The 15,759-nt window shown below is 52.3% G+C and overlaps 1 protein-coding gene across 1 annotated transcript; it reads left to right on the top strand.

Moving 5' to 3' along the window:
• The first annotated feature begins 556 nt into the window (after nt 1-556).
• On the top strand, nt 557-15,757 carry AARS1 (alanyl-tRNA synthetase 1). Its single transcript, XM_036390353.2, has 21 exons — nt 557-616; nt 1,986-2,194; nt 2,814-3,002; nt 3,652-3,797; nt 3,886-4,077; nt 4,518-4,662; nt 5,963-6,108; nt 6,654-6,762; nt 6,857-7,007; nt 7,385-7,509; nt 8,138-8,282; nt 8,896-9,074; nt 9,550-9,663; nt 10,473-10,679; nt 11,311-11,495; nt 11,915-12,023; nt 12,678-12,791; nt 13,057-13,176; nt 13,643-13,729; nt 15,100-15,213; nt 15,492-15,757. The coding sequence occupies exons 2-21, from the start codon at nt 2,051-2,053 to the stop codon at nt 15,675-15,677; spliced, it is 2,907 nt and encodes a 968-aa protein (XP_036246246.1). The 5' UTR covers nt 557-616; nt 1,986-2,050; the 3' UTR covers nt 15,678-15,757.
• Nucleotides 15,758-15,759: the final 2 nt, after the last annotated feature.

Here is a 15,759-nt window from a genome sequence, read left to right as displayed (position 1 = left end):
CTCCAGGTCCGTGTATGTTAGAGATAAACTATCTTCATTGTAACACTGAAAATCACACCTCCACATCAAAAAGACCCTCCGCACATAAAGACCCTTGCCCTGAGCATGAGTAGAAGTTAGCTGGGGTTACGTGATTTGTATGGAAGGTATTGGTCAATCCTAACAGTAGGGCTGTGCTTGAGAAGTCACTAACCCTTAATTTCTGTGTAAAAATAACAGCATGGAAAGAGCAGCGGGGTGTGCTGGATTTATGGAATACCACTGAGCACCCAGGCTGGGGCAGCTCAGAATCAAGCAATGTCTCACTCGATGTGTCATTATCGGTTCGTTGCACACCAGGGACCGAACCTGATTTCTCAGGCGACCTCCCTGCGCCTGCAGGGCCGGCATCCCTAAAATGGCGGCACCCACTGAGGCTTCAGCCCGTCCACGTCACGTGGCCGCCGTGTCCCGCCATTGCATCAGCCGGGGCGGGGCGCCGCGCGGACGGGTGGGGCTGGCAGAAGAGTGACAGCCCTCGCAACCAATGGGAGTTGGTGTCCGGCAGGGGGGCGGGGCGGAGCGGCGCTGCGGCGCGGCCGGAGGAGCGCAGCGAGGGGCGGCGGTGGGCGCGCAGGTACGGCCCGAGGGGGCTGGGGAGCTCCGGCTGCTGGGTTTGGCTTCCATGGCCCCGCCGGGACCCGCGGGCATAGGGGAAGAGGGGCACGGAGAGGGCAGGGCGGGAGGGTGACGGTGCGCTGGTCGCGCCCCACGCGGGCCCGCGGGGGGATGCCGGGCGGCGCTGCCGGACACCGCGGTGCCCTCAGCGTTCCTCAGGCACTGGAGAGCGGCTGTGTCTGGGCAGAGGCTCTGATAGGGCCTGGGGCCGCTGCTGTGCTTGGTTCTCCCCACCTCGGGTCCTTCCCTCCTGCAGCATCGAGGTTGGACTCGATGATCTGAGAGGACTTTTCCAGCCCAATTGATTGTGTGCTGTGAGTGCTCCCAGGCCTTGCTCCTGCGGGGAGTTCCCGTCTCTCCGCGCCGCAGCAGGCTGCTGGGAACTCGCCTCCCTCCCTGGATCCGCATTGCGCTGAGCTGTCAGGGACAGTCCTGTGTGCCCGTAGGACACGGGCGGTGCTGCCCTCCAGGCTGTCACTTGCCTCTGGTGTGCATGTAGGGATGTGGGTCCCCTCAAGGAAGCCTTCCGGGCACGCAGCTGGCTGTACTTTGCGCAGGGAGGGTGGACGAGGCTATATTCAGAGGTCATTTTCAAACTTGGCTGTTCTATGGTGTAGTCATTGAATCACAGAAGGGTTTGGATTGGAAGGTACCTTAAAGCCCACCTGATTCTAACACCCCTGCCATAGGGAGGGACACCTTTCACTACACAATGCTGCTCCAAGCCCCATCCCACCTGGCCTTGAACACTTCAAGGATGGGGAAGCCACATCTTCTCTTGGCAACCTGTGCCAGGTCTTCACCACCCACGCAGGGAATAATTCCTTCCTAATATCTAACCTAAATCTCTAATTTTCTAGTTTAAAAGTGTTCCCCCTTAAAACTGTGATATCATTACCTGCCCATGTAAAAAGTTGCTGTCCATAATTTTTATAAGACCCTTTAAATAGTGGAAAGCTGTAATGATGTCTCCTCACTCTGCATTTAATCCCCTTGAATGCTTTGGTGACTTACTTGGCAGTCCTCCCTCTGTCCCCAGTAAGGCAAACACAACTTACTAAGTTTAGTATCCATGTGAGTTGGATACTTTATAACAATGTGTTTTCAAACAACAGGCAACTTGAGGTAGAGCCCCAGAAATCAGGGAATTTGGGGGAGAGGAAATTTCAGCTTGGGCCATCACATTTTTGGGGCAGATTGATGGTTGAACAGAAGTTTCAGTGAGTACTTAACAATGTGGGGAGACCCTTTCAGGAGTTGGAGACAATGATCTTGATGTTCGCCTTGAGCTGACAACACATCAGTGTTGTTTGTTTTCATTTATTCAGACTGCACCAAGGTTTTGCCACTTTCCTGCCACTTGTTTTGGACAGTGGCAACTTCCAGCTTCCAGATGGAGACCCCGCTCGCTGCCAGCCAGATCCGGCAACGGTTCATTGACTTCTTCAGGGAAAACCAGCACACCTATGTGCACTCATCTTCCACAATCCCCCTGGATGACCCCACACTGCTCTTTGCCAATGCTGGTATGAATCAGGTAGGATTCCCTTGCTGGCACTGCAGTCCTACAAACATACCCTGTTGGAACCTGTGAAGCTGTTTGCAGAGCTGTTGGAAAAATTGTTGTTTATTCCACCTTCCTTCTGGTCACAGAGAGATGGGTGGTGTGTCCTCTGGAGTCCTCTATGCTCTCACAAAATTGGCAAGAGCACTGGAACAGGTTCCTCTGGTGAGAGCTCTGCCAGTCTCGTTTCCTTGACCCTTGGTACCACAGCAGTCCTGGCACGAATGAATAACGGTGTCTTTGAAGAGCGGTTGAGACTGGGATGCTGCAAGGGCTGTGCTGCAGATCAGCACCCAGTTTTTTATTTTGGACAGCTGGCAATCTGACAGCTTATAGTCCCTTTGGAAGGCCTGGGGTTTGGTGGGCTTTAGGAACACCTGTGTGTGTGTGTGAGTGCTGAGTTCTAGGCAGCCTTCTCATGGACAGGAGCAGCAGGTTTGTTTCTGGAAGTGCTTTGGGTATGTTCAGACTAGTGATATCATGACACTTACTGCCTTGCTGTTGCTTGCAACATTTGAAAACAGGTTCTGAGTGCTTTCCTCAGTTTCTCAGCTTTTCTAGCAGTTCACTTGTCCTTTTTCTCTCCTTGCAGTTCAAACCCATCTTCCTCAATACCATCGACCCCTCACACCCGCTTGCTAAGCTGAGCAGAGCCACCAACACTCAGAAGTGCATCCGAGCAGGGGGCAAGCACAACGACCTGGATGATGTGGGCAAAGATGTGTACCACCACACCTTCTTTGAGATGTTGGGGTCCTGGTCCTTTGGGGATTATTTCAAGGTAAAACAGTCTGGGTGCAGCTCTGAATCTCTTGCGCAGATTTATCCATCTCTATGAGCTCAGCAGAGCAGTTGCCAAGAGGAAAGAGAATATGTTGGCAAAGAGGTGCTTGTGGCTCCTTTGGAATAAATGAGTTTGGAAGCTGCCCCAACCCTGCAGCTTGAGGTTAATTGAGATTAATTACTTAAGGTTTACAAAGCTGATTAAATTACCTCTGCTAGTTTGGAGTCTTCAGGTGGAGATTTTAGTGTCTGTCCTGGAGATGTGGGGACTAACATGTCTGCATCATATGCAGCTATGCATCATATGCAGCTATGTCTGCGTCATATGCAGCTATGACTCACCTTCGAACAGGAGTGATCATACAATAATGACTTCCTTTCCCAAGCTTCTTGCTAGTGTAGTATTCAAAGTCAGAATTAAAAGCATTTTTGGAGGCAGTGAACATGCTAGGCCTTAACTTGGCTGCATCAAGACAGTCATGTGAGATGTTTCTTGTGCCCTCTTCACTGGATGTATTAATTTTTCTCTTTCTTATGTCAAAAGTCAGAAAGTTATCAGCTGCTGATACCTACAGTAGTCAGTACTTTGGATGTTGAAGACAAGTTGTCTTTGCATTCACTTGCTGACCTCATGTTTCCTTCTGCAGGAACTTGCTTGTAAACTTGCACTGGAACTTCTCACCAAGGAGTTTGGCATTCCTGCTGAAAGACTCTATGTCACTTACTTTGGTGGAAATGAGGCTGCAGGACTGCAGCCAGACCTGGAGTGCAAGCAGATCTGGTTGGATTTGGGGTAAGGCCTTTCACCGAGGAAGGTGCCTGTTTTGATGAGCAATAGTAATTTATTTGGCTTGGATATTAGGAAAAAATTCTTCTTACAGGCTGGCTGAGGGCAGGATTCTGCCTGGCAATATGAAGGATAACTTCTGGGAAATGGGAGACACCGGCCCCTGTGGCCCTTGCAGCGAGATCCACTATGACCGGATTGGGGACAGAGATGCTTCACACTTGGTCAATCAGGATGACCCCAACGTCCTGGAGATCTGGAACCTGGTGTTCATACAGTTCAATAGGTGAGCCAGACCTTCTTCCAGCTTCCAGGTGAGCCAGGTGGCTCCAGCTCAGTTTGGGAGGCTGCTTGGGCTGTGTGTTCGTTCAGCTGCCCGTGGCTTACTCGCAGTTCCCAGTTATCCAGCAGCTGAGCACTTTGTCATGCTCTGTCCCCTTACCCACTGTTACAGAACGGGCTGGTCACGCTGCTTTTGGGACAAACTGAGAATATTTTGTCTGTTTATCTGCCAAGTGTTCAGTAGGAAATAAGTTATTGTCTGCTCTGGGTCTAAGTTGCTGCTGAGGGTCTTGTTAACTGTATTTTATCAAATTTGTCCTTTGTGTGGCTTGTGTATGGGCCTGGGTCACAAATCTGATGGAACTAAATCTTACAGAGACTAAGAGAGAAATGGGGTTCCCCCTGCAGAGCCTCCATCCATAACATCTCATCTTTCTTTGGCAGGGAAGCTGATGGGACACTGAAACCCCTTCCTAAGAAAAGTATTGATACTGGGATGGGCCTGGAGAGGCTGGTTTCTGTGCTGCAGAACAAGATGTCCAACTATGACACTGACCTTTTCCTTCCTTACTTTGAAGCCATCCAAAAGGTATGAACTGAAGCCTGACCTAGCTGCATCCATTCCCTGAATTCTTGGGGAGATGTATGGGACTGGTTGGACAGGGTGGTCTCTGCTTTCCCAACTTCTGTGAGCCCACACATTCGCACTTTGCTGAGGTAGGAACCCAGGCTGGCACAGTGATTGCTGCCCTGGGACATCTTTCCAGGGGAAAACAGGACAGTGAGTGGTGCAGCTTTCCCAGTTTCTGTGAACTGTCCTGATGGACACTCCATGGTCCTCTCCCTGTGGGAGATACTCTGCAGTCCAACATGGCCAAGTGCCATCTTTTTGCCACATGCTAGAGAGCACATGGTACTGCTAACCCAGAATCAATTTGTCCTTCAGCCTCACACCTGCAACATGCTGATCTGTAGAAAATTCCCTTAGCCAGGAGTGCTTTGCCATAAACCACAACAGTCACTGGCAGAACCTGCGTGCTGTTGCTGCATTGTCCATTGTCCAGCATGGGTAACGTGGTCCCATGCTGGAAGTTCTGTGTGCAGTGATTTTTTTTACCTCTGTGGAGGAGGCAGAGCTTCCTGACTCTAGATCATGCTGGATAAAATGCAGGGAGAAGAGCCCAGGCTCCTGCTACCTCTAAGGAATGAGGTGCCAAGCTCACCAGCAAACATTTGCATGGGGGGCTCTGCTATTCCCTAGGTATGTGCTAAGGCAGATTCTCTGAGTTGGAATTGGAGAGCTGCCTTTTTTCAGTGTTAAGTCCACTGGCTAGAGAATGGACACAGCCCTTGTGTCCTTCTCTGCCTTCCTGCCATGTTCAGGGAGCCTGGCTGGAGGGACTGTGCCCATGGCTGGAGGTTTGCACCATGTGCAAGCAGTGCATGGTTACAGCAGTATCTTTCCCTAGGGTGTGGATAAAAGCATCCTAAAAGAGAAAAGCTGGGATCATCTCCCATGTGACAGAAATTGAAAGGTTTCTTGGCTGGGCAGGTTATGCCAGGTTGGAGTCCTTGAGCCAATGTGCAAAACAAATGATTTCCCTGTACTCTCCCTCTTCCTTTCTTTTGGGCTCTTAATGATGGAATAAATTGGATTTTCTTGCCTCTGGTTTGGAGAACTTTTGGCCATTGAGATGTGGGCTGTGGCACCATGCAGAGCCCTCTGTGCCTCTCCTAGGTTCACTGTGTTGCCTCTTTCCACAAGGAATATTCTCCTGTGGCTGTGGGTGGTGGGGTTGGCTTGGCTTCTGAGGCCCTCCCCTGTGATTCTGCCACAGTGCCACTGTCAGTAACTGTACCCTGTGCCCACTGCCTTCTCCTCTGCACAGGGCACAGGTGCCAGGCCGTACCTGGGGCAGGTTGGGGCCGAGGATGCTGATGGAATAGACATGGCCTACCGTGTGCTGGCTGACCATGCACGGACCATCACCCTGGCCCTCTCGGACGGGGGCAGGCCTGACAACACTGGCAGAGGGTAAGAAGGAGCTGCTGCATTGTCATCACTTCCATTCTGTTCTGCAAGGTTTCCCCCAAGGCTCTGGGAACTCCTGTGTCTCTGGGATCTCTTTGGATTCATCATTAAAGCAGTGGGTAGCAGAGTGTTTGCTCAGATATTTGATGCTTGAATGGCTGTAGTAAGGTTCACACCCACATGATGCACGAGTCTGAAGGTTCTTGTGAGCACCATTGCTGCTGTGCCAGCCCCCAGATAAGATGACTGTGGGCAGAAAGTCACAAAGCCCAGCTTGGTGCACTGTTGCTGTTGAAAAAGCAAGGAATTTTGGGCTGGGGGGCTGTGCTGCAGGTGCCAGGGGTCTCCATAAGCACACAGTGAATGTGGGTCATGGAGCTGGGGCCTAGCACCTCACCTGTGCCTTGCTGCTGCCATGAGGGAAAATGAGAGGAGAAAACCCTATGCTCTTGGTCCTGGGAGGGGGTGCTGGTAGGTGGATGCTGGTGGAGCCCCTGAGAACAGCTCAGATGTGTAACATTTACAGGGGGGGCTCTGCTATTCCCTAGGTACGTGCTGAGGCGGATTCTCCGACGGGCTGTGCGCTACTCCCATGAGAAGCTCAATGCCCCCAAGGGTTTCTTTGCTACTCTGGTTGATGTGGTGGTGCAGTCACTGGTAAGTTCTCCTATTCCACTCTATCTGCTTAAGACTTCCTCTGCTGAGGTGTGCAGATCTCCATGTTGAAGGGCTCCTCCTCCTGGGTCTGCAGGGAGATGCCTTTCCTGAGCTGAAGAAGGACCCAGATATGGTAAAGGACATTATCAATGAAGAAGAGGATCAGTTCCTGAAAACACTGAGCAGAGGCCGTCGCATCCTGGACAGGAAGATCCAGAGCCTTGGGGACAGTAAAGTCATTCCTGGTAAGGCTGTGAGTTCTGTCTGGATACAGCAAAAGGCATTTGTTATCTGGGATTACATAAGGGCTTAGGGATGTTGGGGGAAGGGAAAGGGTAGGAAAATTAGAGGTGGTGGAAGGTGGTAGGGAGACGAAGTTGGAGTCAGAGGACATCTGTTAGAGCTGAACCACCTGTCTCTCCTCTGGCTTGTGCTCGCTTGCTGAGGTTTCTAAGCTGCCCAGACACACATCTCTGTGCTGCCAGGGAGGAGCCTTTTGGATGTTCACATTCTCCAGACCTGTTCATTGTCCTGCCATAGCTCAGAGCTATGGTGGGGGAGCAGGGAAGGGAGCAGTGTCTCATGGAACATGAGAGGTGACTGCTTTGCCCTTTCTCTGCAGGTGACACTGCCTGGCTGCTGTATGACACCTATGGTTTCCCTGCGGATCTCACTGGGCTGATTGCAGAGGAGAAGGGCCTTGTTGTAGACATGGAGGGCTTTGAAGAAGAGCGGAAAAATGCTCAGGTGGGTAACAGCTCCAGGGGAAGCTAGTTTATGAGTGGGCAGGTAGAATTCCCTTCCTTTCAGTTTTCAGTCATGAGTTGCTCCTTTCTCACTGAGTCTGCTCACACCCCATATGCCTCATAGTTTTTCCTGTGGGAAAATCCAGGACAACTGCAGTTGCTGTGGGACATGTTTATTCTGTACAGCTGGGATTGGTTCTGCTCACTAGCAAGGCCTAGAACCTTGAGCTCAGCCTTCAGACAGAGAGAGTGGAGTGCTGGGAGCACTTCTGCTGTCCTGTTCTGGTTAGGGAAGATATTCCCTGTCTAAGGCTCAGTATCCAGGCAGGCCTGCACCTTGGGTGCATTTCCCAGTATGTTTACAGCAGCATCAGTGAGTGGCGTTGACCGGCTGGGTACTTGCCTTGTCCTTGCTGGGCTCAGGCCCACTTGGTCTGCATGCTGGAACTGGATGCTCTGAAGCCAGAAAAATTGGCACACTCCAGGTGCTGGCAGACAGCTTCCCAGGGAGAGCTCTAAATCGGGGTGCTGAGGGATGTGAGCGAGATGTGCAGCTAGGCTGGCATGCATTGGTGTTTCTTAAACCTTGGTATTTGGCAGGTCATTTCTCAAACCTTGTTCCTTGGCAGCTCAAATCCCAGGGCAAGGGTGCTGGAGGGGAAGATCTCCTCATGCTGGACATCTATGCCATTGAAGAGCTGAGAGCCCGAGGGCTGGAGGTGACAGATGATTCACCAAAATACAACTATGCTTCAGATCCAAGTGGTACCTATGGTATGAAAAACCTTCTCACAGTCCTATTCTGCTACTAAACCTTCCCTGGCATGTACCTCTGGGCTCCCCTTTCCTGGGACATGGAGTTGGAACTGGGAGGCTGTGCAGGTGAATAGTCTGCTTGTTTCTATTGAGCAGAGAAGGACGACAGACTGTTCAGGGGCTACTGTACTGCTGTTGCCAAATTAAGGGAATTCCTGTTCCTGCAGCTTTATGTCTCCACACTCCTCTGTTGGTGTTTCTCAGCTGCTCCTTTGCCAGTGCTGCAGGAGACTGCAGTTTCTGCTTGGCCTGTTGGAGGGTCCTTGGCTTGCTTGCTCTGGCTCTTCTGCTAGTTTTTTGATTTGATGGAGATTCAGGAGGCTGCAGGCTCATAGCCATATGTGCTGTTGATTTTGCTGCATAGGTGTGGAAGGCAGTGACAGTCCCTGCCTTGGAGGGCACTAAAGGAAATTTCCAACTAACTGTCCTCTCTCCTTATCCCCTGCAAATGTGTGGGGGTTTGTGCCATGAGCTCCTGCAATAACTGGGAGGTGTTGCTATAACATTCTGCTCCCATGTGGTGTCTACAAGGTTTTCCTTTAACTGACACTGCCTGTCCTCCTGGTGGCAGATTTCGGGAGCCTCGTGGCCACAGTGAAAGCCATCCGCAGGGAGAAGACGTTTGTGGAGGAGGTTTCCACTGGCCAGGAGTGCGGCATAGTGCTGGATCGGACCTGCTTCTACGCCGAGCAGGGGGGGCAGATCTACGACCAGGGCTACATGGTCAAGGATGACGACAGCAGGGAGGATGTGAGTGGGCCTGAGAGCCTTTTGCTAGGCTCAGTCTGACTCGGGGCCTGGGCAGAGGGGAGAAGGGGCCAGGCAAGCTCCAGCAATTTCCCATCCGTGTCAGATGTCGCGCATTGCACAGGGTTCCTTTCTGGGGGTGCAGCATGGATGTGCTGGGGTTTTGTTCCCCTTGCTCCTTAAGGAGCTCAGTTCTGTGCTACTGTCACCAGAATGTGGGTGCCTGTGGTGGTGGTGCTGGGATTGCCAAGCCCAAGGGCAGTGCTCTGAAGCTGAGGTGAGGAGCTCTTTCTGTGCCCCATAACTGTGCCTCACCTTCATTCACTTCTCTGCTTTGCTGTGTGCTGTGCCTAGGGACACTCAGCTTTCTCCAGCACACACACCAGTCTGGCTCTCAGCTGAGACCTTTCCAGTTGCAACTCAGACTTCTGGCTGGATGTCTCCCCTGCTCACATGGGCCATTTCCCTCTTTGTACAGAAAACAGAATTTACTGTGAAGAACGTTCAGGTCCGGGGAGGCTACGTGCTCCACATAGGAACTCTGTATGGGAGCTTGAAAGTAGGAGATCAGGTCCACCTGACTATTGATGAGGTGAGTTAAAACATGGTGTAACACATGGGCTTTTCTCTGGATTTCTCATTTCTCTGGATTTTGTTTCTGGATTTTGTCTTGTTTCTTTTCATCAGTGCCACTCTGAGGGCCTGATGTTTGCGTCCTGCTCTCCCTGTATCACACAATCAACCAGTGTCTGGCTGACTCCAAGTCTCTCTTGCTTCACACCTGGCTTTCTCCTACCATAAGGCAGATAGTGCCCAGCTAGCTCAGCCACTCTTGCTGGGTTTGCTGGTCATAGGCAGAAACACATTTTGGGTCATATGTTTTGGGTCATTTGGGTCATTTTGGGACTTGCAGGGAGAACATGTGTGGTGCTCCACCGTGTGGGGACAACAGCAGAGAGCCTGGTCTGTCTGCCCCAGTCCAGATGTTGCTCCTGTGGGCTCAGCTTGCTGAGTGAGTGCTGGGTTGAGCACAGTCAGCCTGATGAATTTCCCTTCCCTATAGAGGCAGCACATTTAGAGGAAGAGGGAAGGCTTCCATCTTGAAGTGCTTTTCCCTGCTGAGGAACAGAGGTTAGTTATCTGTGTCCTTATCTGTCCTTGGCCCCTTTCCACACAGGCCAAACAAGGGAACTGCCAGGAAAAAAGCCACACACAGATTTGGTGGGTAACTCCTGTAGCTGAAGCTCCAAGGCAGCAAGTGCCAGTTGCTTCAGTTGTTTCTGGTGTCCTGAGCTAGACTAGGATTCTGTTGGAGCAGGGCATTAACCTCCCCTTCAGCTGCTGGAGGTGGTTGTGGCTCTGGGGTGTGGGACCCCATCCAACAGTGGCTTCCTCCCTCAGGCCAGGCGGAGGCCGGTCATGAGCAACCACACGGCCACCCACATCCTCAACTTCGCCCTGCGCTCCGTGCTGGGGGAGGCTGACCAGAGGGGCTCCCTGGTGGCTCCCGACCGCCTGCGCTTCGACTTCACGGCCAAGGGAGCCCTGTCCACACAGGAAGTCAAGAAAGTTGAGGGGATTGCCAACCAGATGATCGAGGAGTCAAAGGTGGGTATGGGTGACACATTGTATGCCTTGAGTCCTTGTTTTGGATGATCTGGGATGCTAGGAGTTGGGCATGCACAGGAGGATTCTGAGCTGTTGGTGCAGTACTGTGCACAGATTGCCATCACCTTGGAGGGTTTTGAGTGGGAAAACCCCATATGGATTGTTTGGTTCATTGGTTTCAAGCCCTCTGTAGGGTTGAAGTGTTCCCACGCCTGCAGTAGTGTCACATCAGCTGCAAGAGCTGGGAAGTTTGGCAGAATAGTTTTGCAGGCCTGGGTGGATTTACAGCATACACCCAGGCAACCCAGTGATGTGTTCCCAATGGCAGGAGAATTGCTCTGTCTGGTGCCAAGTGTCAGAGCCGACCCTGAAGGACCCTGGAATCTGTGCTTGGAACCATTTGCATGTGCAGTAACACACAGGGAATCTGAGAAGGTGGTATTGGGAGTTTTGAAGATGAGATGTCTTTTAATAATTTTGTGATTCTTGTAGCTCAACAAGCCCCAGCTCAGGTAAGGCATAAAACTACACCTCTAGGATCTTTCAGAGGAAGATATTTCCTGGGAATGTGGGCCCTCAGTCACAGCTGACATGACTGGCTCTTACCTGCATCCCTTTGCTGTCCCTGCAGACTGTGTATGCCAAGGACTGCCCTCTTGCAGAAGCCAAAGCTATCCAAGGACTTCGGGCAGTTTTTGATGAGACCTACCCCGATCCTGTGCGTGTGGTTTCCATTGGCATCCCTGTGGAGGAGCTGCTGGCTGACCCCTCTGGCCCTGGGGGCTCCATCACCTCTATTGAGTTCTGCGGAGGGACGTGAGTACCTGGAGAGGCTGGGGAAGGTACCAGGGTGGCTGAAAGGAGTTCCTGTGGAGCTTGAGCTTGTGTCATGAGCATACACTGGGGAGAGCCAGGGCAGAGATGGAGGTGGTGGTGATGATGTGCCTTTGCATTCCCAGTCCTGAGTCAATCACTCTTTAAAATTACCTTTTGCAGGCAGGACACTGCCTGTATTGCCCCTGCCCTCACGCAGGGTCTCTGGTAGTGCTGGGAGCACAGGTCTTGCCACCCTTTCCTCACTCATTTGCTTTCAGCACTGGTTGTTTTTTCTGCCTGTCCCCACACTGCTGCATTTCTCTGGCAGGATGGTTGTCTTATTTCTTTGCTGATTCTTGCTGAGTTGAGAAGTGGACTTCTAACTCTCTCTTGTGGGTCTGTCTGGGTTCTTTCCAAAGGCACTTGCAGAACTCCAGCCATGCTGGCCCCTTTGTGATTGTTTCAGAAGAAGCAATTGCTAAAGGCATTCGGAGGATAGTTGCAGTCACTGGGGCTGAAGCTCGGAAGGTAAGGGTAGGCAGGAGAGGTCCTCTGTGAAATTCCACCTATTAACCCTGTGCCAAAGTTCATTTTGTTCAAATTTGCACAATATCCTCTGAGGGACTCATGGAAAAGGGTGCTGCTGTTGCCAAAGACTGTTCTGAAGACCCTGGCTGTACTACAGTCAGAGTGGGGAAGAGAGAGGGAAGTCTCAGCTGCAGGTGTTGTGGCAGACAAACCTGGGTGGGTGTGTGGGGTGGCTCCAGAGTTAGCTCAGGTTGCTTTTCAGAGTGGCTGCCAATGTAGAGCTCTCAGCAGCTGGCAGGGCCAGCAGGAGAGTGGTGAAGTCTGAGAATCCACTCCTCTGCTGCAGGAGGTAGTGACTTGGAGGTGGGCTGGTGCTCCCTAAAGTGGGAGAAAGGGGTTTCATGGGGGAGATGATTTTTCTTTTGGGGGGATCTTGGCAATCCTGGCAAAGGAAAGAGACCTGGAGCCCATGTGCCATCATCACACCCTGGTTCTGGTCAGGTGCTGCCTGCTTTGGCCCTGTGGCTTTCCAAGAGTTACTAAGTCCCATCCTGGGGGATTCCAGCATTCCTCACCTCTTTGCACTCTGGGGTGACCAAAAGCCCAGCCTGCTCAATCTTCCAGCTTGATTTAACTCAGATTTTATCCTCCTAGGCCCTCAGGAAAGTCGACAGCCTCAGGAAACTGCTGTCAGCCCTGGAGGCCAAGGTGAAGGTCCAGACAGCTCCCAACAAAGACGTGCAGAAGGAGATCACAGATCTCAGTGAGGTGAGGATGATAGCAGTGCTCTGCCTCCCCAAAGTGAAAGGGACCTTGATTGCCAGAACTGGGTATTAATGTGACCTGAGTTCCCCTTCCTTCTTCTGTCCCAGCAGCCCTGCATTCCATGGGTGCTGCAGCCAGCACCTGTTTCCTCAGGTCATTGGGAGAGGAGTGGAGCTTGCTGGGCTCTGCCAGCTGAGGCAGAGTCAATGAGGTGCTGCATCTCCTGCCAAGGTGCCTTTAACCTTCTCTACCTGCTCCTCTTTTGCAGACTCTGGCCACTGCTATTATCCCACAGTGGCAGAAAGATGAACTGAGAGAGGCTGTTAAAGCACTGAAGAAGGTCATGGATGACCTGGACCGAGCAAGCAAAGCTGACATCCAGAAAAGAGTGAGCTCTGGGCTGGAATAAAGGACAGTGTGGGAGGGCTGTGGGGAGCTCATTTGGGAGCTCTGTTAATGTCCAGGATGGAGGAGAATTGATGTGTGGGAGTGCCCCTCATGCTGTTCAGGCTTCCAGCTTCTACTGCCTCCTGAAGTAGAATTACTTCTGTGCCTGTTCCCTGGGTTGAAGCATGGCAGCCTGTTCCTGCCCAAACAGTGCCTCTGGGTGCAGGCTTCCTCCTGGATCCCACTGGAGCTTTCTGGAGGAGGAATCATGCTCAACATGGTGTCTTGCAGGCCACATACCTGCCTGTCAGAGTATATTCCTCCTGGCTTCATAGTGTGAGGCTGCTCCAGGCTGGGCTGTGGGTGTGTTTGGGGAGCTTGAGGATCTCTGTCCCTGCTCTACCCAGGTGGTTCTTGTGTCCATACACAGTGTGGATGGTTTAGTGGCTGACCACTGTTGTCCTCAGGTACTGGAGAAGACCAAGCAAGTTATTGAGAGTCACCCTAACCAGCCATGGGTCATCATGGAAATGGAAAATGGAGCCTCAGCAAAGGTATGGGAAAGTCTGATCTGTCCTCAGCAACCTTCCTCTGCCTGAGGAGCAGCTGGGTGGTCTTTCATCACTTGGGGAGGTGGTTCAGTGCTACAGAGCTGTCCCTCTTGCCACCTGCCATCCCTGAGAAGGGGAAGAGACCACTGGAATATTCTCTTGTGTCTCACCTCCTGACTGGCACATGGGCTTCCAGAGGTGGTGGGGTTTTGACCACTTGCTGAATTTCCAGCCATGCTGGTAGATAGGAAGCCCAGCAGAAATCCCATTGTGTCCCAGGTAAGACTCATCCTGCAGCAGTCACAACACTGAAATGCACTTAAAGGACTGAGAGCAGCAGCTCTGCTGAGCCATGAAGGTCATGATGCTTGTGGCCCCTGCAGATCAGCTCCAGGAGTGATGTCCTGGGCTGGGTGTGGACAGGGCCAGGCAGAGCTTCCCCCAGCACTCTCTGCTCAGCTAGCTTCAAGTTCTTCCCTGGCCAGGGCTGAATCTCCTCCTTCCCTCCTCCACACACAAGTTTTTTCCAAGTGATTTCTGTTGGAATGAATGCTCTGTTGTCTGTGTTGTGTCACAGTGCTGAGCCCAGTAAGTGCCAGGCAGTGGGAGCTGGTTGTACCTGGGCTTAGACCACTCTGGGCTAATGCTCTGTTAAAATTTCCTTTCTGAGGGTCTTGGAGCTGGTCCTGCTCACTCTCTGTGCACACCAGCATCACCACGATACCCACGCTTCTGCTCCCAGTGGGTGCTGTTGCAGCATTTTCCCTGGCAGAAGGGTGTATCCCATGGGAGGGCAGTGCTGGCGGCCCAGGAAGCTGCATGTTCCCAATCCACCCAGAGCAGCACTGCTTTGCTCACCAGAGGACCCACTCCTGGGGCTCTGTGCTGCATTGTGCTGTCTGTGTGAGTGAGGGACGATGGTCTCCTTGAGAATAATAGAATGTGTGACAGTCTCCCTGGTTCTTCCCTCCCTGCTGTGTCTGATAACTCTTGCAGGCTCTTCATGCTGTGTTTGAGTACTCTTGACTCCCTTTGGAACAGCTGTTCCATTCTGCTGGGAGGAGCTTTTCCCCCTCCAGCCCTCCAGCCAGTACACTCAGGCAAAGGGCTGATCCTGCCAATTGCTGTATACCTCAAGGTGGGGAAATAAAAGCATCTTCTTCCTGCCTTGGGGTTATGTCCCCTGCCAAGGTTTTTACGCTGCCAGGAATGTGAAGATGGCTGATGTTTGGGAGGAGGAGCGTTGCAGAGTGCTGCTGGCTGGTTTAATGCAATTCCTGATCCCTGAGGTCTCTGTGGGTGCTGTTGGGGCTGGGGCTGGGCTGGGTGCAAGTGCAGGGAGGCAGTCATATAATGATTTTGTTTTCTTCGAGGCCCTGAATGAATCTCTGAAGCTCTTCAAGACTAATTCCCCCCAGACTGCTGCTATGCTCTTTGCTGTGGATAACGAAGCTGGCAGGATCACCTGCCTGTGTCAAGTACCCCAGGTAATGCCAAGACAGTGTAGTTGCCTCTCCCTGAGCCTCCATGGAGGAGCTGCAGCCTCCAGACAGGAACTATCTGACATTACACGGCCAGAACTGACTGGGCTTTGGCAAGAACTACAGCCTTTGTGCTTGGGCTTATTGTCAGGCTGCAGAAGTGAGGGAAGAGGGGTTATGCTCTGCAAATAGGGAAGGGGAAGAGTCAAGACTTAATAGAGTGGTAGGCATAGGGCAGGGCAATTGCTAGCTGTGCTGACCGCTGGGTTTCTTTTCCTGCCCAGGAGACTGCAAATAAGGGCCTGAAGGCCAGCCAGTGGGTGCAGGAAGTGTCTGGCTTGATGGACGGCAAAGGCGGTGGAAAGGACATCTCTGCCCAGGCAACAGGCAAGAATGTGGGCTGCCTGCAGGAGGCCCTGAAACTGGCCACGGACTTTGCCAGGCTCCGCCTGGGGGAGCTGAAGAACTGACTGAGGGGGGAACCCTGGTCCCTTTGTCTCCCTCTCTGTCCCCTGCGCAGCTTTCCTGTAATAAAGGCTCCCTGCCCCGCGC

This window comes from Molothrus ater, chromosome 12 (genome assembly GCF_012460135.2).
Source record: "Molothrus ater isolate BHLD 08-10-18 breed brown headed cowbird chromosome 12, BPBGC_Mater_1.1, whole genome shotgun sequence".
Taxonomy (NCBI): domain Eukaryota; kingdom Metazoa; phylum Chordata; class Aves; order Passeriformes; family Icteridae; genus Molothrus; species Molothrus ater.
This window is presented reverse-complemented; position numbering and strand designations above follow the sequence as displayed.